Genomic DNA, 24508 nt, shown 5'->3' with positions numbered 1-24508 from the left:
GGGCTACGCCTCATACCTTTGTCTCTCATTACAAATTGGACTTGGCCTCCAAAGAGAGGGCCAGTTTTGGTTCCACAGTTCTCAAGAGTCTGTTCCATTGAGCCACCCAGGATACAGGTGCTAGGGACGCGGTCCCATCCAGCAAGAATGAAGGCGAGATTGACAACTTAACATTTAGAAGTTATGTACCTACCATAACGTTCCATGTTAGTTGTCTTCTCGCTTCTTTCTTAAGCCCTCCCTCCTTCCCCCTGGCCTGGACAGATCTTGAAGAGTTCCTATTAGGTTGTTTCCTCCTGAGCCTTCATATGAGGACTTCTATTAGGATCTTATGTTCCTAATTATGTTAGGATAGTCTTTAGCAGGGTAGGTTAGCTACCAAACGAGATCTGAGGTAGTTCCGCCTTGCATCATGGGATATAGGGTTGCCTCGAGCTGGTAAAAGGAGTTCCTAAGCTAAAGCAAGTGCCGAGTCGGAGCAGAGGATCGGCTCCGATCCCATCCAGCAAGAAAGAAGGCGAGAGAAGACAACTAACATGGAACGTTATGGTAGGTACATAACTTCTAATTTTATTACCCTTTATAAATGCTTGATTAATTTAGTTAAAATACCAAGTTACTCCCCTCTCGGTCTCTCTTGCTCTCATTTTTGTGTGTATGTGCCCCCCAACTATATATTCTAACTCCAGGGTCGCACTACAGTGGGGAACAGGGCACATACCTTTTACTTGCCTTACAGTGCATTGTCAGTGAAATGAGTTTTGGATCAAATTTAAGTTTAGGTCATTTGGTCTCAGTCAAATTTCGATCAGGAAGTAGACCCATATCTATATTTGTTTCTATATAATTTTTATATATATATATATATATATATATATATATATATATATATATATATTTATCTATATATGTGTGTGTATATATATATATACACATGTTGCAGGAGCAGACAGGACTTAGTCTTTGTAGTACTGGAAAACCATCGAGTGTTATTGGAAAGAGACTATCCATAATTTTGGTAAACTTGTGGATGGAAGAGGTCCCCTAAGTTTGTGAGGTGGTAATGGTGTATTTTTGTCATTTATTTTGATATTGGAGCATGTTGTAGTTCATTTGACTTGTATGGTTTCTAATCTTCTTTCTTCTTTCTGTCGCTTAAGGAAAGCTGAATGTGACATCCGTATCCAGTTGCCTCATGTTTCTAAAGAACACTGCAAGATTCAAGTAAATGAAAACAAAGAGGTCTGTGTTGGATTTTTTTTCCTTTTTTCAAACTCTTGCTGTCATTTTGAAGAGGTGTGCAATTTATTTTTATTTATTTATTTTTCCTTAGGTTACATTAATTAACTTGAGTGCAGTTAATCCTACTCATTTGAATGGTAGTTCTGTTCAGCAACCTGTGCGTTTAAAACATGGAGATGTATTCACAATTATTGATCGTTCTTTCAGGTAAGTTACTATTTAAAGATTCTCTAGCTTTCCTGAAACCTGCAACTCAAAATTGTGGCAACTGAGTGACTTAGTACATTTCACACAGAGAACAGTAATAGTTTTGTATCCTTAGTCTTCAATGAATCCTAACATTTTTTTAAAAATATGATCTAATAAAATTGTGGAAAAATTCTGTGTATATCCAAAATCTTTTTGTATTTTGTTGGCTTATAGGTTGAGGAACAAAAATGCTACTAGGGGAATCGTGCAGTTGGAAAAACTTGTTGCTGTTCTGAGTATGCTGCTTGATTTTCTGGTTTTGCATGGGGTGCAGAAGTCTATTTTGGTTTGTTTGTTGTTTTTTTCTTCCCCCTGACTATGAACATGGGGAAACTATATGTTGCAGGAGGGGACCCCCAAAAAATGACTGAGTACATATCAAAGTTCAGTAATGATTCCAAACTCATTAACCCATTCACCTTTGGCACGTTTAAAATACCACTCATAATGCGGTAACCCTTGTGGAAACATCTTCTACATTGGACCAGAATTCATCCAAAATAGTTCTAGGCTGGTTAGAAGGTCTGTAATGTCCTCCATCACCCACTCTCTCTCTAACCAGATGTCCTCTGTACTATCTGTTCCAAGTGTTATTGAAACGTATAGTTTACTGGTGGGAGTAAGGGTGGCAGGCCTGTTGGCTAGAAAAGGTTTTAAATGGTTGTTTCGGAAGGATATACTGATTTTTCTACAGCAGCATAATTTATAAGTAACTTGCACTCTAAATTACATTTTTCTCTTGTCCTGCCCTGTGAAGTAAACCAAAAAGAGAAAAGGTCACAGACAGCCCCAAGTGGTAAAAGAAAAACCTAGCCAAGCTAGAGTTTTCACTGTGCTACCTTGAATCCCCATGCATGGGTTTGGAACCTACGTTGTCAGGGCTGACAAGACTATATCCCAAGGACCTGTAAAGGGAATATGAGGGGGTTACTCGGGGCCTGTTCAATCCTTTAAAGCCCTGAAACCTCCCCAGTGGGTTTCTCTGCCACACCCCATTCAGCTTAAACTCCTTCCAAAAGGCCTAGGGAACCAGATTCCTCGGAAGAGTATCTGGAGTCTGAATGATTGTCCTAGTCTTACTCTTCTCAAATGCCGCCTTCTTTGGCTTATGGCTCTGGAGGAGTCCATTAGCCCTGAGCCTCCTGAGTGCAGTCTCTTGGGGACACTGCATCCAGAAAGATGGTGTACTTTAAGTGAAGTTTTTCTTGTGTAGGATTATCAGAAGAGATGTTTTATAAGTTGCTTTAGGTGGATACTTCTTGCCATTCCTCAGTACCTGTTGTGTTGGCTGCATTCGTTGACCGCTGCCTCGAAGACTCCCGAAACCCAACAGGTTCTGTAAGGCTTCTGAAGATTGTTAAAATTCTGTAAGTGTGTGTCTGCTGATCTGTTGTGGTGCCGGTCTCCTGGCTAGTCTTTTAAGCTTTTGCTCTCTACTAAGCTTCTGCATACAGATAAGGATAGTGGAGCCATGGGGAGAATTTGGAAAGGTCTATACTGCTTCCACTGTAGTCTTTTTAGAGCCCGAAATTACTAGACCCACATGACCAAACGTGACTGCCATGATCTACCTGATCTGGCAAGGAGAGTCCTGTGCTTTATCTATTTCCTGTTGAGTCTTTTGTAGGTTCCTGTGGCTCAGAAGCCTCCTTCAGCTGATGAGCCACCTTCTCTTTGGCACTTTGCCCCACTAACCTTCTCTTTGGCACTTTGCCCCACTAACCCTTGGCCAGGTTCTCTTGTCTGGCTGCCTGTTCTGCCATCCAAACTGGGTAACTCTTCACCTCCCAGATTGTTGGGTTTTGCCCATCAGTCAGGGTTACTTTGTGGTGTAGAAGTTCATTCTCTCTTTCAAGGATTCCTCAGCCTCCTGTTAGAGCAGTTTCCTCTCCTCAGTTTGTCACTAGTGGACCAGGGTCCTATTCATCCTGTCTGTTCTTGCCAAGTATAAATTTTTTACACCAGAATATTCCTAATTCCCAGAAAGAAGGGCTGTTGGAATACCTATCTCTCCTTGCTCAACACCTTTCTCATGGCTCCTTGTTTTCAGATGCTTTCTTCTGAAACCTTGTTTTCTCTATTGCTGGGCCAGGCCTTTCTGATGTCCTTGATCTGAAATATGCTTACCTATTCAGTCTTTTTCAGGAAGTTTTTACGTTTGTCCCTCTCTGTCCGTGTTTTGCCCTCGTCTCTACTGCCCCAAGGATTTTCCCTCTACCCCACTTTAGAAACAGGAGGCAGAAGGCTTGAATGTTCAGTGTTCGTGAATGCGTCCATCTTCAGTTAGCTGCAGTATAAGCAGGAGATTACCTTACTGTAATCTGTGGTCATTACAGTCAAGGACATGTACAACAGAGTCAAAGTAAGTCTAACTCTATTACAGTTGTGTCAAATCTTGGCATAAACATCTTCACTGTTGCAGCCTTCTTAACCTTGGGGATATATCCTGCCAAGGATAGCCCAACACCCAGGCAGTATTCCAAAGCCTTTAGATGTTGGTATGCACCTCGTGTTTGCTCCCAGCACATGACATTGGGCATATAGGTGATGCAAGGGTTATGTAAAGATCTGCAATCATGGGAATACACACACGCACCTGCTGACCTCAAGACCCAAACATAGTGAAAGCTTTGAAACATGAGGAAAATCTAAGATTTCCTTACTTAATCTAGCAGAAGCTATCTGCATCAAGCAAGAGTGGAAATCAAACTAAGTAGATAAAAAAAAAAAAGACTGAATGTGCCAAAAATTTAGAAGATTATAAGGTGAAGGATCAGGTGAGAAGGAAAGTGTGGAAAAAGCATAAATATAGTTGAAAGTATGAACTTCTGGAAGAACCTCATGTTTATCAGACGCTAACACAGGAGTGGTTACAGAGATGACCTAAGAGATGAAAGGTTAATATTGGCAGCCCAAGATAGTGGGATGTGTACATGTTGGTTTATAAAGCCCGTTGAACATGTGGGAGAAACTGACAAATGTATGTTTTGTAAAACTGAATTGGGAACGGTTGCACTGTATACTGAAAGGCTTATTGGTGTGGCAAGACTGTTGTATTGGAGATTTGAAGTGACCGAAAAACACTGGAAACGTGAGCCACAAAGCATCATAAAAGGCCCATCACATGGTATAACCCATTACCAACAGTTCAAAAGATAGATGCTAGAAAATTGGATATAGTGGTCCAAGAAAAGAAGAGTAGCATTGATCATTGAAATTGAACTAGTTTTGAACCTCCCGTATTTCTGGCTTGTAGCACACTTGAGACCAGGTAAGCAGTCAGTGGTCATTGCAGATATAAATGTGCCGCTTCCCTTATCTGCATTGAAGAGAGTTCTTGTTTGCAGAGGAACTGCCAGTACTGTAATTCCCACATGTTAGTGTGATGTGAAAATGCTTCTTCACATGCAGTTACAGGCTGCAAACTGTGACCCTTCTGCTTTGTATGTTGAATCTTACACTGGCTTGTATTCCAAGTACAAGCAGGTGAGTTAATTTTCCAGCAGCAATATGATACTGTTGAAGGCCCGTTTTGTCATGCATAGTTAGGGTTGTTCTGTTGGCATAATTGAGTGCATATCTTAGACTTTGGTATTTAATGATACAGGCAGTCCTGAGCTTTATCAAGTGTTACAAAAGTTGTATATTCCAATGTTCCATATATATCCTGGTAATTATGGTCTTAATTGGAAAAACGAAGGAGACGAATGCCTTTTTCAAACATTCCCTCTCTTGCCCAGAACTTAAAATCCAGTTTATTGTTCTCGAACAAGTTGAACCAGATGCAAGGGGTGGTGATTGGGAATCTACCCTAGGGTACCGTGAATTACAATGGCAGTTGAGGCTGGATGCAGGGAAACCGCCTGGCCTCAATGGGACGATCAGCATCAAACCAGCTTTGAAGCTAAGAAGAGCTAGGTTATAACTTTGTTGCTGAAATTCCCTAACATAATATTACACCTAGATACTAAACCAAACTATATGGATAATTATTATCTTGTAATCCTCACCATCTCTACCACTAATTTTATATTTATGTCACAGATTAATGTCTCTTATTAATCAATTCAATTTAATATTATAGTTTTTTTAGCAACATGTAACTATTTGTGACCCACTCAGCACACTTAATGCAAGTGTTATCGAATTTCAAAGTTTAATTTTGATTTTTAACTTCTCACTTTTAAATTTTCATTAGTGAAGACTTGTGTTCAAATCCTGATTTATATAATATATTTATACAGGTTTCATTTTTATATTTGGTGTTTAATGAAATAATTTTTAGCCTATACCTTTAATTCACTGAAGCACTTTACCAACAAGTTTTTCCAATTAAGACCATAATTACCAGGATATATATGGAACATTGGAATATACAACTTTTGTAACACTTGATAAAGCTCAGGACTGCCTGAGCGAAAGCGCTTGTGTGATTTTTAACCTTGTGATTTGTGCCACTTTTATTCAGAGAATCTTGCCATTAAAATTATTTCAGCTTGTAATCGAGAACTGCTTCCTTCTTCCTTGGTCGTGGGCTAAGTTTTCTTTAGTCATTGTTGTTCCGTTTTTGCTTTACTGCGTTTCTCTCACCATGGCCAGCGGAGAGGAAACATTCAATCCGGGTGAAACTCCTGGGATTCTTCAAGTTTCAACAAACGATCTCCCGGTAAGCCGAGCAGAATTCAACCAAGTATTGGTTGCGCTAAAGGAACTCACAAACATGCTGAGACTACGGCCTCACCACGTATTGCATGTAACCAACAAGCTCTTGAGAGCAATGCAAATGGCATCCCAGTTATTGCGGACCCGGAAGAGGGTATGATTTCTACACCATCCTCCTCGGATATGTCCAGCGCTGGGCTTAGAAGGATTAATACTTCTCGTCGCCAAGACACAAATACAGGATCGGAAGCAGGGGCACGACCGAAAACAAATGGTGCTAAGAACGCTGGTCCAACACACAGAAACAAGGATGTTAATTTCACCAAATGGGCCGGCCAACGTTTTACATTTTCAACAATATTAATAATTTCTCGAATTTCGATCAAACTATGGACTTTAAACTGTACTCCCTGAGGAGCACACAATTAGAAATAGACTACTTAAATGAATGTATAAGAGTTAAGCGTATCCCAAAAGGACTACGCCTGTTTAAATTCCCTAATAATGTTCAGCATGGCACTAACTACTATTTTAAACTATGTGAAATTTTTGACAAAGCAGGGTTGGAAATGCTTAATGTGATGGTTGATGAATACGAGTTAAAAGCACAAGCACTTATGAATGATTTAGATCTTTTAAATAATAAATTAACATCTAATTCAGATTTTAATGCTTTTAAACCTAGTTATGACAAAGCTTTTGATAATGTTGACATTTTTTGTGATAAGATTCTTAACAGGAAGTTAAGAAAACTGGAACGTGATCTAGTGGATTATAGAGATGGCTTGGCTTACCCCTCTCCTAATGGGTATCACAGAGGGGGCTTTTCCAAGACACCTACCATCAATTCAGGCAGGGTTGATGACATGCATGATGAGATAGAGGAACCTCCTAGAAGAAGTGAGAGATTAGCAGAGAAAGGTAGGAAGGGCAACAACAACCAGGATTTTCAACGGAACCCCGGCCAGCCTGGGGTTTGGGGACACAAACAAGCACCGAGGACTTGGAACACTGGTCGTTGACTGCCCCCCACTCCCCTGGGGTCTACAGACCTCTAGAGGAACTTTCCACTGAATGTATTTCCCTCCTTGACTTAGATATCCATAGCTTAGATAATAAAGAGGGGAATTGCACCATCTTAAAGAAAAACAATTTTGTTATTTACAACTATACAGACGTGACCCTAGATGTATGCGCCTTTGATGTGTTCACACGAGGGTTGCAATTTGTACCATCTAAACCTATGAACTTAACACAAGCCTTGGTAGAGCTGAAACTGTTCACTAGAGGTCTAAACTTAAACTTAATTTTCAAAGGTCTGAAAACACATGAAATGGGCCTAACCCGTACTAGCCTCTTTAATCCTCCACTTCATCCGATTATCCTCTTTTTTGAGAAACTGGTGGAGAATGATTTCAGGAAATTATCCAAAAATAAAGAAACCCTGTCCCATCCCAATCTTTCGGACCAAGAGATTAACCTCATAAAACATCTCCAAGAAGAGAAAATCAGGATTATGAAACCTGATAAGGGCGGAGGAATTGTCCTCATGTTCTCTGGGGATTATGAAGCGTACATCCACACCATGTTACAAGATGATGAACAATACGAGATGGTTTCACGAAATGAGGTTAACATCGCCCTCGCAGAGATTAAATACTACCTTAATGACCTCCTATTGCAGCAGGCCATTAATGAAAAGGCATTCAACTACCTTCATGTGGAGAAGCCTAGAATACCGGTCATCTTTGGGATACCGAAAACTCATAAAGGGATCCACCCTCTTAAATTCAGACCGATCGTATCAGGGGCAGGAGGTGTGACCGAACCCCTGGGAAAATTTATTGATTTCATGACGAAAGAATACACACCTTTGCTCACTCATGTTTGCAAAGATTCTTGGCATTTTCTGCGTGACATCCCCACCTCATGTTTTTCACCAGACATCCTGATGGTCACAGTGGACATCAAGGACCTTTTCTCTAGCATTCCGCACAAAGAAGGGTTGGAATGGTTTGCTGAATTTCTTGGTCAAACAACCACCCTCACCAATAAAATGTCCAACCTACTTACTGAATTGATGGAAATTGTTCTGTTTAACAATTTCATTTTTTTCAATGGAGAACTGTTCCGGCAGCGTAAAGGTGTAGCCATGGGAGCACCCTGTGCGTCCTTTTATGCGAATGTAGTACTACACAAGTGGGAGCATACTTTTGTCCTTGTACCACCTTGGGAGCAGTACATCCTTTTCTACAGACGTTATTTGGATGACATTTGTATCCTATGGACTGGCTCGGAGGAAGATTTGTCTAGATTTTTTATTTACATCAACTCAACTACGAACTTCCTACAATTCACACACACTGCCGATTTACATGAACTTCATTACTTGGATGTCACTTTGTACAAGGACTACACTCAAAAAACTTTCCACTCCAAATTACACCGCAAACCTACCTTTTCCAACTCTTTTCTACACTTCGAGAGTGCACACCCCTTGTATCAAAAAAGAGGAATTATCAAGGGACAGCTCATCAGAGCAAGTAGAATATGTAGTACACAGAATGACTTTGAATCGGAAGTGGAGTTTTTACAGACCTTGTTCTTGGAAAGAGGTTACCCTCAGGAATTATTTACAACCTTAGCCGCAGAAGTAAATTCCTCAAGGCACTCTCTATATACACCAATACTAGGAAGAGGATTGGAGTTCCTGCTTAATATTCCTTCAAATACAGAAGTTCCCCACACAAATAGTTTTACATACACCTATTCATCTAATTCTCAAGAAATGGAAAAAAACATCTTGCATCATTGGCCAGTTTTGGCCCTTTTTGAAGAACTAAAGGACTACATACCATCCAAACCTAGTTTTGTCCGAAAAAGAGGGGCCAACTTGAAAGAAATATTTGAAAAAAAGCAAGGAACTAAGAAGAAAGTCAAACAACCCAGGTTGGGCACATTTAAATGTGGCACTTGTGCACAATGCCACGCCATATTGAAGGAAACATCTCCCTATATTCCATCAAGAAATTATAGAGTACATCCAACAGGCTTTTACACATGTGGCACCAGAGGGGTGGTTTACTTGGGTGTATGTACTACCTGCCAAAGCTTCTATGTGGGTAAAACTGAGAGGGAATTAAGAAAACGAATTTATGAACACCTTTACGATATGGCTAAAAAGAAGGAGACGAATGCCTTTTTCAAACATTCCCTCTCTTGCCCAGAACTTAAAATCCAGTTTATTGTTCTCGAACAAGTTGAACCAGATGCAAGGGGTGGTGATTGGGAATCTACCCTAGGGTACCGTGAATTACAATGGCAGTTGAGGCTGGATGCAGGGAAACCGCCTGGCCTCAATGGGACGATCAGCATCAAACCAGTTTTGAAGCTAAGAAGAGCTAGGTTATAACTTTGTTGCTGAAATTCACTAACATAATATTACACCTAGATACTAAACCAAACTATATGGATAATTATTATCTTGCAATCCTCACCATCTCTACTACTAATTTTATATTTATGTCACCGATTTAATGTCTCATTAATCAATTCAATTTAATATTATAGTTTTTTAGCAACATGTAACTATTTGTGACCCACTCAGCACACTTAATGTAAGTGTTATCGAATTTCAAAGTTTAATTTTGATTTTTAACTTCTCACTTTTAAATTTTCATTAGTGAAGACTTGTGTTCAAAACCTGATCTATTTAATACATTTATACATGTTTCATTTTTATAGTTGGTGTTTAATGAAATTAATTCTTAGCCTATACCTTTAATTCACTGAAGCACTTTACCAACAAGTTTTTCCAATTAAGACCATAATTACCAGGATATATATGGAACATTGGAATATACAACTTTTGTAACACTTGATAAAGCTCAGGACTGCCTGAGCGAAAGTGCTTGTGTGATTTTTAACCTTGTGATTTGTGCCACTTTTATTCAGAGAATCTTGCCATTAAAATTATTTCAGCTTGTAATCGAGAACTGCTTCCTTCTTCCTTGGTCGTGGGCTAAGTTTTCTTTAGTCATTGTTGTTCCGTTTTTGATTTAATGATACAGCTTTTAAAGTTTGCAGTGTCTAATTTTTTTTTTCTTTATTCATAGGTTTGAATATTCTTCAGAATCTACACCTAGACAGAGAAGATCTACATCAGTGAAGAAAGATGTTTTGCAGGTAATAGCCCATAAAAGGCAAAACTTCTTTAATTTGAAGACCTGAACTGCAAATAGCTGGAATAAGTGTAAAAAGTGACACTACTTCCTCCCCTTGTGGTGGTTCTCAAACTATTGGGATTAGAAGCAAAGGTAACTATAAATGCCGAACAGGTGCCTTCCCCACCGATTACTCTGGTATTTTCCTAGTGTGAACCAGAAATTGTCTGCTCCACAGAGAAGTTGCTATGATCCTTGTATGTCCTATGTTTTCTCTTCCCCCACCTCCAAATGTGGGAGTATTCTGGGAGCAACTTCTCAAGCAGTGTCTGCTCCTGACTGCTACCACCAGGTGTCAACTCTTAGAGGCACGGGATTATACAGTCACATCATGCACTCAACTAGGCATTACAGTAAATTTTCGAAAAATCTGCCCTGTTGCCCTGTCAGTCTATCACCCACATAGGAGCAGAATTGAACACCAGAAATGTTTGCAAAATGATCACAGGAAAGGGTTTCCAGTATTCGTCAACAAGAGTTGATTCTAATGCAGAGCAAAAGGGTTCAAGTCAGACATGGCTCCATAGCAGCTGCAATTCTTCTTGTCCCATTAGCGCGTTTCCACATGAGAATCCTTCAGTGGCTTCTTTTCACACTGTGGGCTTTCCAGGAACTACCGATGTCTCACATGATCCTGATCACAGAAACATGCAAAAGGTATTTTTCTTGGTGGATGGCCTCCCCACTAGTAATTCAGGGCAGTCCTTTCATACAACCCTCTCCGGTAGCCAGTGACCACGAGGGCATTATCTAGGCAGGACAGTCCAGGGCACTTGGCAACCTCGCGAGTACCACCTGCATATCAATGTCCTAGAAATGAGCGGTTCTCCTGGCGTTGCAAGCCCTTCAAGACGCTCTTCCTTCCGGGACCATTGCAGTCCAAACGGACAACATGTCAGTGGTGTGGTACATCAACTAACAGGGCGGGACCAGGTCTTACCCTTGTGTTGAGAAGCACTCAGACTGTGGCAATGGGCAATTTCTCCCAACGTTTTCTGATAGCAACGCACATCCCTTGGAAATCAAATGTCATAGCAGGCAGGCTCAGCAGAGCTATCCTCATGCCTCACGAGTGGTCTCTGAATCTCCGCAAATGGACAGCCTTGCTGCGACCTATTTGCCACTCCTCAACAACAAATGCAGCAGCTACTTCTCCCTACTTCCTCTACCAGGTCATATACCCAGAGATGCTCTAGTCCACGATTGGCCTCAGGGACTCTTACACTTTTCCCCTAATTCCAAGACTCGTACAGAATCATTGGCTTGCAAAATTATCCTCATTGCCCCATATTGGCCTCTACCAATATGGTTCCTGTTCCTACACCTCCACCTTCTCAATCAACCATGGATTCTGGACCCAGTTCCAGATATGATTCACCAGTCAAGCGGGTTGCACCAATCCCTTCAAACTCTCCAGCTCCCACCTTGGTTACTCCACTTCCAACCTTAGCCAGGCTTTCCAATATCTCCCCAGCAGTCCGTGAGATTGTTTCCTCACAAGTGTACTACGAGGAAAACATGCTAGTAAATGGAAACTATTTTGTTACTGGGCAGAATCTAGAAATTTGGATCTTTCTCGGCCCCAGTCCATGAAATTCTTGAATTTCTAGCACAGCTTTTTCAGTCTGGTGCGGCTTCCGCTACCATTGGAGTACAACTGGCTGCCATCTCTAATTTCATATCTGTATGTTTAACTCTAACATAATGTCTCAAGCTCTGCAAAACCTTTATGAAAGTAACATCTCTTCTTAGACCCCCCAGTTAGAGATCATCCTCCTCCTTGGGATCTCAATTTAGTTTTCGCTTTATTAATTTTGCCTCCCTTTGAACCGGCAGCATCATGTTCTTTAAAATTTCTTTCTTGGAAGACTTTTTTTTTTCTGGTTGCCAGCTAGGCATGTCTCAGAGCTTCAAGCACTGTGTGTTCATCCTCCTTACCTGGTGTTTCACAAGGACAGAGTTTCTCTGAGGACCAATCTATCCTTTATTCCTAAAGTCTGTTCAACAATTTTAAATCCATCCATACATCTCCCAGTTTTCTTTCCTAATCACAGCAACGAGGCAGAATGCAAGCTCCACCAACTGGATGTACACAGACAATTGCGTCTCTACCTCCATAGAACTAAAAGTCAGACCAGTTATTTCTTATGCTTTCAACAAACAAGGCCATCCAGTTTCTTCTGATACTATTGCCTTTATTTATCAGTTAGGAAATAGAGCTATCAGCTAAACCAAAAGGTCATTCCACTAGAGCATTTGCCATCTCTGTAGCTTTTCAGTCTAGGTTGTCCATAGACTCTTAGACTCTGTGCAGCTGCCACTTGGGCAAACCCTCACACTTTTTTGTCTCATTACAAGGTAGATATGGTCTCCCAGAGCAGAAATTCCTTTGGTTCTACTGTTCTGAAGATGTTCTGAAGAGTCTGTTCCAATGAGCCACCTGGGATTTTAGGTGCTAGGGACGCTGTCCCAAACAGCAAGAACGAAGGCGAGATGGACAACTTGACCTAAAGAAGTTATGTACCTACCATAAAAGTTCCATGTTGTCTTCATCTCTCCTTCCACCTTCCTAGAGGATTGTGAGGAGTTCCCTTTTGTTTTCACTGGCTGAGCATCTTTTATTACTTCACATGCCAGGTAATTTATAACTCTTTCATTGTTTAGGTGTATTGGACAACCAGTTTTGGAACATTATGGTAGGTATACAACTTTTTCTTTCCACAGAAGTAAGTGAGAGGTTGTTCCTTTGTGTGCATAGGCAGCTAAGATTTTCTTGAGAGAGAGATGAGATTACAAACTTAATACCACCATGGGATACCAGCACCAAACTGATATTAGAAATCCATTCCACTATGGCTACTACCACTGCTATTCTCAGGGGAGTCTCTCCTCAAAATGTGAGGCAGCAGCTTGGACTTCTCTCCACCTTCCCTAGGCTGTACAGTTTAGGGTCTGTATCCAGGGCTAGGGCTGGATTTGCTATAGTCATTTTCCAAGACTTCTGTGGAGCCAACCCTCCTATCTGTAGGCTGGGGAAGTCTTCCACAGAGTTATCTATGTAATGGTAAACTACAGAGAACTTGGTACATATTTAGGTTAAATCTTGCTGTTCTCTTTCCATCTTCTTTCTAATGTGAACCTGAGTTGGGGTGTGTACCTTTCCTCATTTTGTCTTTCTCTCACTTTCTTAGCTGAACTAGGTCCCTCCAGATATTTTCCCTCCTGGTTTGGGGACCTATTGGGGCAGGTCATGCTCCCCTGGACAGCATGATGTTGTGATCCTATCTCTCCTACATTCTGTACTGATGGGCTCGGAGCCGATCCCTCGGCTCCGACTTGGCACGCTATGCTATAGAGCGAAGCCTCTTATTGGCTGAGCTATTCTCTATCCCAGGATGCACCACCACTAATCCCCCAGATCTCGTTTGCCGCTTACAAGCTAGGACGTGGTCTCAAACTTGGCTGAGCTAAGTACTGTTTTCCTGTCAGGAAATTCGTTATTCTTACCCAAAAGCTGTTTTAACAGCTATTGTTGTATGCGTGTGTTTTGGTACATTTTTTTTGTGGTAAATTGGGTGTTTAAGGGAAAGGTTTCCCGTTTAAGTTAGAGGGGCCTTCCCCTATTCTTCAGCTAGTTTTTTTTTTTAAGGAGGTCAAGTACCTGTTTAAGTTAGAGGGTCTTGGCCCTCCTTTTTAGTGTTTGTGATATTGTATTGTATCGTTAAAAAAAAAAAAAAAAAAAGTTTTTTTGTATTGTGGTTAAAATCTTTGTTCTGACTAGATAGTGCTTTATTTTTCCACTGTTTTAGTGACTATGTCAAAAGAACATAGACCCTCAGGGTTCAAAAAGTGCACGAGGTGCGGTTATAAAATGTCTATAACCGATCACTCCTCGTGCGTATATTTAGGCGCCAGGCACCTACAGGAGTCCTGTAGCGTGTGTCACGCCTTTTCATCTAGAGTCCTCCAAGAGAGGAAGAATAAATTTATCTTGAAAGGGCTGATTAAACCCTCCTTCGAGGAGGCCTTATCTTCCTCATCCTCTCCAACTAAGAAAAAGAAAGCGTCTGCTCCGACCAGCCCGTCGGAACCGACTGCTAAGAAATCTAGGCAGGCTTCTCCATCGGCTCCACGGACTTCGGAGCCGAGGGCAGAACGGTCTGCCTCGATGCCCCCAGTCGCGACTCCTCTGGTTTCGGAGCAGAGGACTGGGGCTTCGAGAGGCGGGTCACCATCGGCTCCACTGATTTTGGAGCCGATGAGGGTTGCCAGCTCAGACTTCCCCTTCGGCGCCGAAGCCCTCCTCGGCACCGAGGGGAAATTGTTTTGGAATCTTCCTCGGGGAAATTGTTTTGGAATCTTCCTCGGAACCGATACTGGTAGAGTCTATTCGGAGCCGGTCCCCCAGTCCTTTGGAGCCGATAGAGAAGGTTCGGACCCGATCGGTTTCCTCTAGGTCTTCCAAAATGTCTGATTCGGACATCGACAGGGTGCGACTATTTCAGTCTCCTGTGTTCCAGAAATTAGTTTCGGCTCCAGCCCATTCGGCTTTGGAGCCGATGGCCCACCCTGTAGTTCTGGTTCCTCCTCCAACAGCCTCGGCACCGTTGGAGCCGGTGCTGGCGGAGCCGATGGAGGTTTTTGGGTCTGCTTCGACCCTTACTCCAACCCCGGCTCTCGAGTCAGAGTTCGGGACACTGACCTCTTCTGTCGGCCCCGGGGGGGGGGGGGCGCTTCGGGACTGATGTTTTCGGTTCCGAGCCTTCCTCTCGGTGCGTCGGTGGCGGGGGTACCGTCTACTGTTGTGGCCACAGGGGTCGGATCTTCCCAGGATTCTGGTGGTCCGGCCTTCAGGGCCATGAGGAGTGCTTTAGCCAAATCATCTTTGGCTACCTCCACGGCCTCGCCAGTACCTTCCCTACATATGGAGACTGGGTCTTTGGCAGTCCCCCTGTCCTTAGACAGCGGAGCCCCGGGGCCTGAGGTCACCCCCACTGTGGGTTCCCCCCTCCTGGAGGTCCCTCTGAAGCTTCTTCAGAGGAGCCCCCAAGGAAAAGATCGTGCAAGAGGAAGCACGTCGACTACCCCGATGTCTCTCACGTCAGACACTGATCTTGATGATGCAGAGGGGTCCCCTAAGTCGTCCTCAGATGTCTCCTTCGCAGACATCTTGGAAGCCCTCAAACAACGAGGCGGCTGTCTGTCCAAACCCCCTTCTGCTGACGAGTCTGTGTTCCTTAAGGCCTTCGGGGCTCAGCCCTCCGCCTCCTGGGTGTCTCTGCCCTTCGAGCTCCTAGATTTGATCCGTCGAAGGGCGTGGGAACATCCAGATTCTGTGGAACCGGTGCCTGCTCGCCCAAATAAGTTCCTATCAGCACCCCCAGAGAAGGAGTTTTTGACAAAAGGTGTGGCTGTAGATGCCTTGGTGGTGGCATCTGCTACCCAGCAAGATGTAGCAGAGGCTTCGACGTCCGTCCATCCTCCTAATAAGGAGTCTAGGAGCATGGATCGGTACGGAAAGCGCACCCTCAGTTCAGCGGCCTTTACCTTAAGGTCCCTGAACTATTTAACGCACTTCACCAGGTTTCAGAGGGATCTGATCAAGGAGCTTTCAGATACCCTCTTGGGTAACCTACCTGAGCAGCTGGCCCAGACGGTTGGCTCTCAGTTGGATACGTTGTCATCGATATCCAACTCGTCCATGAGGCTCATTTCATATGCGGCCGAGGGGGTGAGTAGAGTGGCTGGTACAGGTATTGCTCTACGGAGGCAAGCCTAGCTCCGCCTGTGTCATTTTGCGGAAGCCTTCAAGTCTTCCTTTGCCGACGCTCCCTTTGATGGGTTCTCTGTTTGGACCCAAGGTAAAGGACACATTGACCCGCTGCGAGCAAGAAGGTAAGACTTTGACTGCCGTAGGGGCACTATTTTCCACTCCCTTTCGGCCTTACACCAAGGCTAAAAGAGGAGGGAAAATGTGGTTCCGTAGATCCCAGAAGTCTTGTCCCTCACAGCAGGACGATCCCCCTTCTAGAGGCAGAGGAGGGGGAAATTTTTCTGGAAGACACCGTCCCAGAGGCCCCCGCAACACTGGAGACCACGAGTCCTTTCATGGCTCTTCAGCCTTTCACAATCCCTGAGGGATTGCCTGACCTGTGCAGCTCTGGAGCCAGTCGGGGGTCATTTTTCGAGGCACCTAAAAGCCTGGGAAGGTATCACTCAGGACCGATGGGTGCTTCGAATTATCGCCGGAGGTTACACCATCCCTTTTTCTCACTCCCCACCTCCGTCCCAAGAAAATCCCGGACCCGCCACACATCCAACGGGGAAATTGCAGCCTTAGAAGTCTCAAAGCTGCTTCAAAAAGGAGTCATCCAACCGGTCCCCGCAGACCAGATTGGATTAGGGACTTACTCAAGATTGTTTTTGGTGCCAAAAAAGACCGGGGACTTGAGGCCCATTTTGGATCTCTGCATTCAAAAAGTCCAAGTTCCGAATGGTCACCCTACAATCCATTCTCCCACTGCTGGAGAAAGGTGTTTGGATGTGCTCCATAGATCTCAAGGACGCTTATTTCTGCGCTTCAGCCTACGAGAGTCATTTTCAGTTCCGCGCGCTGCCCTTTGGTCTCACCACAGCCCCCAGGGTGTTCACCAAATGTTTGGCGGTCGTGACTGCTCACCTGAGGAGTCTAGGATTCCAGGTGTTTCCGTATCTAGACGACTGGCTCCTAACTGCCACCTCCAGGCGTCTACTATTGCAGAACCTACAAGCCACAACATCACTGGGCACCTTGGAATCACCTTGGCCAAAGTCTGTGTTGCTGCCATCTCAACGCACAAGATTCATCGGAGTAGAGAGACTCAAACCGATTGCGGGTCTATCTTCCTACAGAAAGGATACAAACCATACAGGCTCAAGTTCGAGCCTTACTTCTCAGATCCAAAGCCCCAGCCAGAATGGTCCTGCAGCTATTGGGATCTATGTCCGCCACTGTTCTTCTAGTTCCCCTAGCAAGGTTGCATATGATAATTCTCCAGTGGCTTCTTTCAACACAGTGGTCCTTTCAGGATCTCCCTCTGTCACCTCCATACGGATCACTGAAACCTGCAAACTGGACCTTCGCTGGTGGCTGGTGCCCTCCAATCTGGATCAGGGACGACCCTTTGTTCCACCTCCTACTGTGGCCACTTTGACTACGGACGCCTCCCAGATGGGGTGGGGGGGGCATTCCCTGGGCAGGTCAGTCCAAGGCAAATGGCATTCGGAAGAGAGCCTCCTTCATATCAACATTTTAGAAATGAGGGCGGTGGGCGGTGTTTCTGTCCCTACAAGCCCTTCACGATTACCTCCCTCAGGGCGTAATTGCCGTTCACTCCAACATGTCAGTCTGGTACCTGAACAAGCAGGGAGGGACCAGATCCTACCCTCTTTGCAGAGAGGCCATGAGAGTTTGGGAATGGGCAGTGTCGACCAAACGTTTTCTAGTGGCGACTCGTATCCCTGGCAAGTCCAATGTGATAGACAGACTGAGCAGAACTATCCTCTCTCCTCACGAGTGGTCTCTGAACAATACAGTGGCAACTCAGATTTTCAGCAAATGGGGAATTCCTTGTTGCGACCTCTTCGCAGCCCCGCTGAACGCGAAGTGCAAAAAGTTCTTCTCCCTCGCTCCGGAGGATGGACGCACTAGCCCATCCTTGGCCCACCGGCTTGCTATACGCCTTTCCCCCAGTTTCCCTCCTTCCCAGAGTGATCCAAAAGGAGTCTCACTTGGGGAGCAAAATGATCTTAGTTGCTCCTTACTGGCCTAGTCAGGTATGGTTCCCCTATCTTCGGAAATATGCACTGGACGGTCCATGGTTCCTGGATCAGATCCCAGACCTATTAATTCATCAGTCGGGACTACTCCACCAGTCCCTCCACACCTTTAAGTTAACAGCTTGGCTCCTCCTCTTCCGACTATAGTCAGGAATCATACCTTAGACCCGGAAGTCATACATATCTTATCTTTGGCCCACAAGTCTGCCACTAAGAAATTTGTATACTAGCAAATGGAAGAGATTTGCTATTTGGGCTCAACTCCGGGGTCTGGATCCCATCACTATTCCTGTATCGGAAGTCTTAAAATTTCTAACCTCCCTATTCAATCAAGGTTCTTCAGTCTCTACCATCAAGGTCTAATTGGCAGCTATTTCCAATTTTCATGAATCTATAAACCCACCTTTAATGAGCAACAGATTGTGTAAGACCTTCATGAAAGGTGCTGCGCTTTTACGACCTCTGATTTCTCATCCTGCTCCTCCATGGGATCTCGATGTGGTGTTGCGTGCCTTAACTTCCTCCCCCTTCGAACCGGCAGCAACATGTGATTTGAAATTTCTATCGTGGAAAACTGCCTTTCTGGTCGCGATTACTTCTGCCAGAAGGGTTTCAGAGCTTCAAGCTTTATCTGTAAAACCTCCGTACCTGGTTTTTCACAAAGATAGAGTATCTCTCAGTCCTAATCCATCCTTTGTCCCTAAAGTTTGTTCCAGTTTTTGCCTAAAAGTCATTAGAACTTCCAGTTTTCTTTCCAAAGTACTCAAAGCGGAATACATATTCCACACATTGGATGTCCACAGGCAATTGCGTTTTTATTTAGATAGGACCAAACAAACAAGGAAAACAGATCAATTGTTTGTGTCCTTTTCGGATAATTGGGGCAAAGCCGTCACAAAGGTCACTATTGCCAAATGGATCAGGGACTGTATTAGTCAAGCTTATTCCTCTTCTAATAAAGAGCTTACGACCTCTGTCAAAGCTCACTCTACAAGAGCTATGGCTACTTCAATAGCATTCCATTCTAAGCTTGCCATTAGTGACATTTGTGCTGCGGCTACGTGGTCTTCCCCGCACACTTTCATTTCCCACTACAAATTGGATGTGGCATCTCGGGGGCGAGCTTCATTTGGTTCCACAGTGCTCAGGAGTGTTTTCCAGTGAGCCATCCAGGATTTAGGTGCTAGGGACGCTGTCCCATCAGTACAGAATGTAGGCGAGATAGGATCACATAACATCTTTTAGTTATGTACTCACCATAACTTTAGATGTTTGGGATCCATCTCGCTCCTTCCCCCTTCCTTGGAGATCAGAAGAGATCGGACGGTCCGAATTCTATTGTTTCATCTTGAAACATCTGGCAATGTTATATAAACAAGTTATGTGTGTGTGTGCATGAATGCGGACAAACAAGATCTGGGGGATTAGTGGTGGTGCATCCTGGGATAGAGAATAGCTCTGCCAATAAGAGGCTTTGCTCTATAGCATAGCGTGCTGAGTCGGAGCAGAGGGATCGGCTCCGAGCCCATCAGTACAGAATGTAGGCGAGATGGATCCCAAACATCTAAAGTTATGGTGAGTACCTAACTAAAAGTTATGCCTGCCTGGGGCAAAGAAAGCCCAGATATGGCATTGCTTGACTGCCCTTTGTCCTAACAGAAGGGGGGAGGGGGTGTCTGCTAGATCATGAAAAAAGACAGCTTGTGATATTTGACATCCTTGGGCTTTATGGAAGGCAGGAAGTCCTTGCAGAATATTACTGCAGCAATGAATGTACTCTGCCATCTATTGCAAGTGGTAAACAGTTGCAGTCTGCATTGTCACGGTGCATTAGCCCCTTGCCTGTGGGAGGAACTTTTAGTGGGTTCAGTAGGTCTCCAGCACACTTGCTGGCATAGTAAGCTAGCCAAATACTTTAGGTCATTTGCTGTTCAAGGTGGGGTTTTTTCCTCTGTTCGGTGCCCTTGGTGTTCACTGAGTGGCAGCCATTGCAGCTCATCTGAGACTTCATCTCTTTTTTTTTGTTCCCATATCTCTGCTAGTGATCATCTCTACCATGATAATGTCCTTGTTATGACTTGCATGTGACTTCAGCTTTGTCCTTGAATATTCCTGAGTACTGGAAGTCCACACTTGGACCGCTATAATTCTGGTTAATCATCCCTAACCACCATTGGCTATAATCTCCCCCACAACGGCTATGATGCATTTAAAAGGTTCTACTTATGAAAGGTGTACTAAATGCTTGACTGACACAGCCAGATGGCCCTCGTAGATCAAGCCGTATGTTACATTTCTCCAGGGCAACCTGTTTTGGCCTCCACCCAGTCAAGCGGGCTGTTTTGTTACATTTCTTTTGTAATGGTCCAGTATAATTGACGAATCGTTGAGCAAAGGGATAAAATTCTGTCTAGGCTACAGCTTGACAGTCAAAGTCTTTTTTCCACATTGGAAGTCTTTCTATGATTCCGAAACCTATGTGGTCATCTCTGCTTAATATCTACTGCTTCTGTGTATATGTTCTTGCCATTTGGCAAGCCTTTCTGGGGATTTTTTTCCTCCTTGAGCCTCAATTGAACACTTTCATACTTTTAACCTTCCTAGCAAGCTAATTCCTTGCAAACCTGCTAAAAGGAAGCCTCCAAAGTACCAACAGATCAGGAACATTGGACTCAACACATCTTGAATGAAATCCACTGGAGAAGCATAATAGTTCCCTGTGGGGATAAAGCTCACAGCTCTAGAAGGGACCCTCCAGTAAGGGAGTCTTGGATTCCTCATTGTTAACTTCCAGGTACTGCTTCCGGTTCCAGTCCACAAGTAGTCAGAGTAACCTTGTAATGTATACATATGCCATCTCCGTTTTGGTTTTCGGCATGGGGTAACATTTCCATCTATCTCCTTGTCTTTTGATTTGGCTACCATGCAAAAGTTTGCAGTATTCCATCCATAGTAATACATTGTGGAACAAGGGGTGTCCATGGCAACCCTTGCCGGGACTACTGTCAAGATCTGAAGATGCAGGTAGCTTTTGTTGTGCCTAATAGAACAAAGTTTCAAAGCTGCATTTGATTCTTGGCTACAGTTTCTTTGTGTCCAGGAAGGATTATGTAAAGCTCCCTTGTCTTTAGAGGGGAGTGACATCTCGTATAGCTCTGTAAAGCAATCCTTGCAAAATTCCAGTGGATGGCCTTTTTTCCTTGAATGCTTTGGGTCACTCGGGGGTAGGGGGGTATAGGGTACATGGAAGGCAGAAGAAAGCAAGTGTCAGCTCCACATAATTGTGAATATGTTTACTGTTAACCATGCTGTCCAGGTTTTATAAGACTTTGGAAAACCGGAACCCTCCAAAGTGGTGCTAGACAGTGTTGCTGTCTGCGTGGAGATGAGTACTCATGGCAGCTGTGTAGCCTAGCAATGCAGTACAAAGATGGGAGTTGGCAAAGAGCTTAAGTATGTAGGTATAAGACCTCAATATGCAATCAAGAGGACTAATCCATCTACTAGCTGAGCAGGAACTGGACCCCCCAAATATGCTTGACAGGAAAATGTTTTCCCTGTTTATAGGGAATGTGGTCAATAGATCTTTGCTTTTCTGAACAGCAGAGTTGGAGGAATTCTGTTCATAATGCATCACAAATAAGCTTGGGCAGTGTTTGCTTTTCCTCTGCTACCCATAGTTGTGTGGGAGGCCAGATAACTGGTCTCTCTCTTGATGAGGCAATCTTGGTTTCAGAAAACTGTTGCTGCTGCCATATCACCAGGCAGACTTCTTAATGCATTGTAGTGACAAGGTCAAACCTTCATCCTGTCCCCCATGAATCTGGCAGTGCTTTTGCTCTTGCCACTTGCACCAGTTTTTCAGAGATGTGGTTAATATGGAGGGGGCTAAGAAAAAGTAAATCTCAGGCAACTGAGCAAGTGTGTGCAAATGCAAAAACAGAACGCAGGAACAAAAATAGCCACTTTTCTGAAAGGAGTTTAGCAAAATATTCTCCTTGCATTTATCAGGCAAGACTAAACAGAGGTGTGGGGGTGCATCAGAATAGTCTGCTAGACTGGATGGGGTATTTAAGTCTGGACAGTTTTTTTGTGGGGGGGGCTGTGGCTGTAGCAAAGCTGACTGTATAGCTGTACTATGTGAATAGAGCTATTTAAGGAGGACCCCCCCCCAAGCAGCTTCTGTGTTGGGGTGGTGTACTGTGAAATGTACGAAGTAGGTCACACTTTGGTGGTTTCCAATCCACTTCTAGTGTTTCAGCACATACCCCTAATTTTTGCTTTGATTTCCCTCCTTGAACTTTAACTATGCCCTTTCTTAACATCTTACAGTGCTAACTCTGAAATTATGTATAGCGTATGTATTATTTATGGTCTTGTCTTTGCACCATTCTTCCCACCCCATTTTAGTGGTTCTTTGACTAGCTTTCTTACCGTGAGGTTGGTGGGTTGGAAACAATTTTAGTGAATGCACTCTTTCAGTGGGTGCACAGTTATTCTATTCCAGTAGCAGTTGTAAATGTATGCATTTTAAACTGTTTGGAATAGGTTGCAGTTACTAAAGCAAATACTTGTGTGTATCTTTTTTTTGCGGGGGGGGTGTGTTCTAAACAGCTGCATTGTGGTGATTCTAAATTTAAAGGTGTTTACTAGGTTGACTACCATGGTCTTTAAGCTTTGTTCATCTCCCAGATTTGAGATGCATGCCCATTTTACAGGTTGCCTGTATCAATTTAGAGAGGTGCCAAACCAGGGATTAATTTCCTGTTCCCTATCCATTTGTCCAAGTTGCACTTGAGTTAGGGAGGAACTCTGCTTCACGTGGATGGGGGAGCCTGTTCAGAGAGATGGGTGGGGGGATAGTGAGATTAATCTGAGTGAAGATAAACTCTTTTGTATGTTGTAGCCACATAGTCACTCTGTAGACTATAGCCACAACTGAAGCTTGTAAAGTAGCTGTCTGTTTTGTATTTTTTGTTATCCAACAACATGCTGAAAGACAGCAGAGCATTCAGCATCAGGGTCTCTAGCATGTCCCTTCAAATCTCTCTCATGCCAGTTGGATGACTTCTAGGCCATTCGCTGTTCGTACTGTCACTGTTCAAAAAGCCTATATTGATGTTTGACTTTTGGGCTGATAATGCATGTTCTTGTGTGTTCTTGAATGCTGCTGAAATTTCTTCAGTTGCCTACAAACTTTCTACATATACAGCTCTCTGGCTTGTTTAATAGTTCTGTTGGGAGCATCTGCTGAAAGCCTAAACCATAGATTACCAAGAAATATGCATGTCTGTGGCTCATTCCCTAATGTGGATGCAGTTTGTCTTGCCAGTAAGTAGTGCACATGATGTGCAAACGAGTGGGACCCTTCATGTTTTGCTGTTAATTTGTAGACCCCCCCCCCCCCATACACAGACCCCTTTTTTAAAGTTGACAGTGGTTAAGAGCTTATGATTGCGTACAAGGGAAAAATTAGCATTCTCCTGAGAAAGTAGTGGCTGTATTTTTACTGTTCTGTAGAGCTGTTTAGTTTGTGTGTGTGATTCAAATCTTTGCCAACAGAAATGAAAATGTATATTTTCTTTACAGCAAACACCTGAATGTGAAGAAACACGTGGAAGAGGACTGCGCAGAAGTCTTCATACTCCTGGTTAGTATATGCAGCTTGCCATTAATGGTCCATATTGTATAGAAATTTTAAACTTTTGGTTGGCATTTTTTTTACATGGGTGGAGGAACAGACTTTCCTTGCATTAGCTGTGGCTTCATTAAACTGTTTTTAAATTAATGGGCTAGATTAGGTCTATCTAAACCGTTTAGGAATTGCTATGTGGTAAATTGCCCACAAGTTAAAATCTAAAACTTTCAACAGATGGTAAATTTTGTTCAGTGGGAATGCAGCACAAGTATGGGGGGGGGGGGCTCTGAAATAAGCTGTTGTGCTTGGGTACCCGAATAAAAGGTTGTACCTTTTCATGATTTTAAGCGCAACCTTTTCTAAAAATTTTTGTAAATTAGGATGTCTGATTAGCTTTTACATTGCTGTGCATTCCATTTTCTTCTTGCTACTTTTCATTAGTTTCACAGTACTGAAGACTTTGGTGTATGTACTGTGGTAATACCTATGCACATTCAGTGCAAGAATTAAAAGTACAGAAATGTCCCTTATTCCAGGGGGTTGTTCAACAGCTTGGCCTACAACATTTAGATAAAACGTTCTCGGAAAACTCTGGAGAATAGGCTTCTTTGGCCAAGGTAAATGTATTTTATAAAACTGACTGTGCCAGTACACTAGTTCTGGTTTGCTGTAGAAG

At 43.5% G+C, this 24508-nt stretch overlaps 1 protein-coding gene across 8 annotated transcripts in view; it reads left to right on the top strand.

The window, feature by feature from the left end:
* The window catches only part of MKI67 (marker of proliferation Ki-67), a 404744-nt gene that overhangs the window by 58353 nt on the left and 321883 nt on the right, over positions 1-24508 (top strand). For all 8 annotated transcript variants that reach the window (XM_044056164.1, XM_044056162.1, XM_044056163.1 and 5 more), the window contains exons 3-6: positions 1161-1242; positions 1334-1449; positions 10269-10338; positions 23784-23844. In XM_044056164.1, coding sequence (XP_043912099.1) covers positions 1161-1242; positions 1334-1449; positions 10269-10338; positions 23784-23844 — 329 coding nt within the window. The remainder of the gene's footprint in view (positions 1-1160; positions 1243-1333; positions 1450-10268; positions 10339-23783; positions 23845-24508) is intronic.

The sequence above is a fragment of the Protopterus annectens genome, chromosome 14.part0, assembly GCF_019279795.1.
Source record: "Protopterus annectens isolate FY-2018-M chromosome 14.part0, PAN1.0, whole genome shotgun sequence".
NCBI classification, from domain to species: Eukaryota; Metazoa; Chordata; order Ceratodontiformes; family Protopteridae; genus Protopterus; species Protopterus annectens.
The sequence above is the reverse complement of the archived record's forward strand: the minus strand, read 5'-3'. Positions and strand labels throughout refer to the sequence as shown.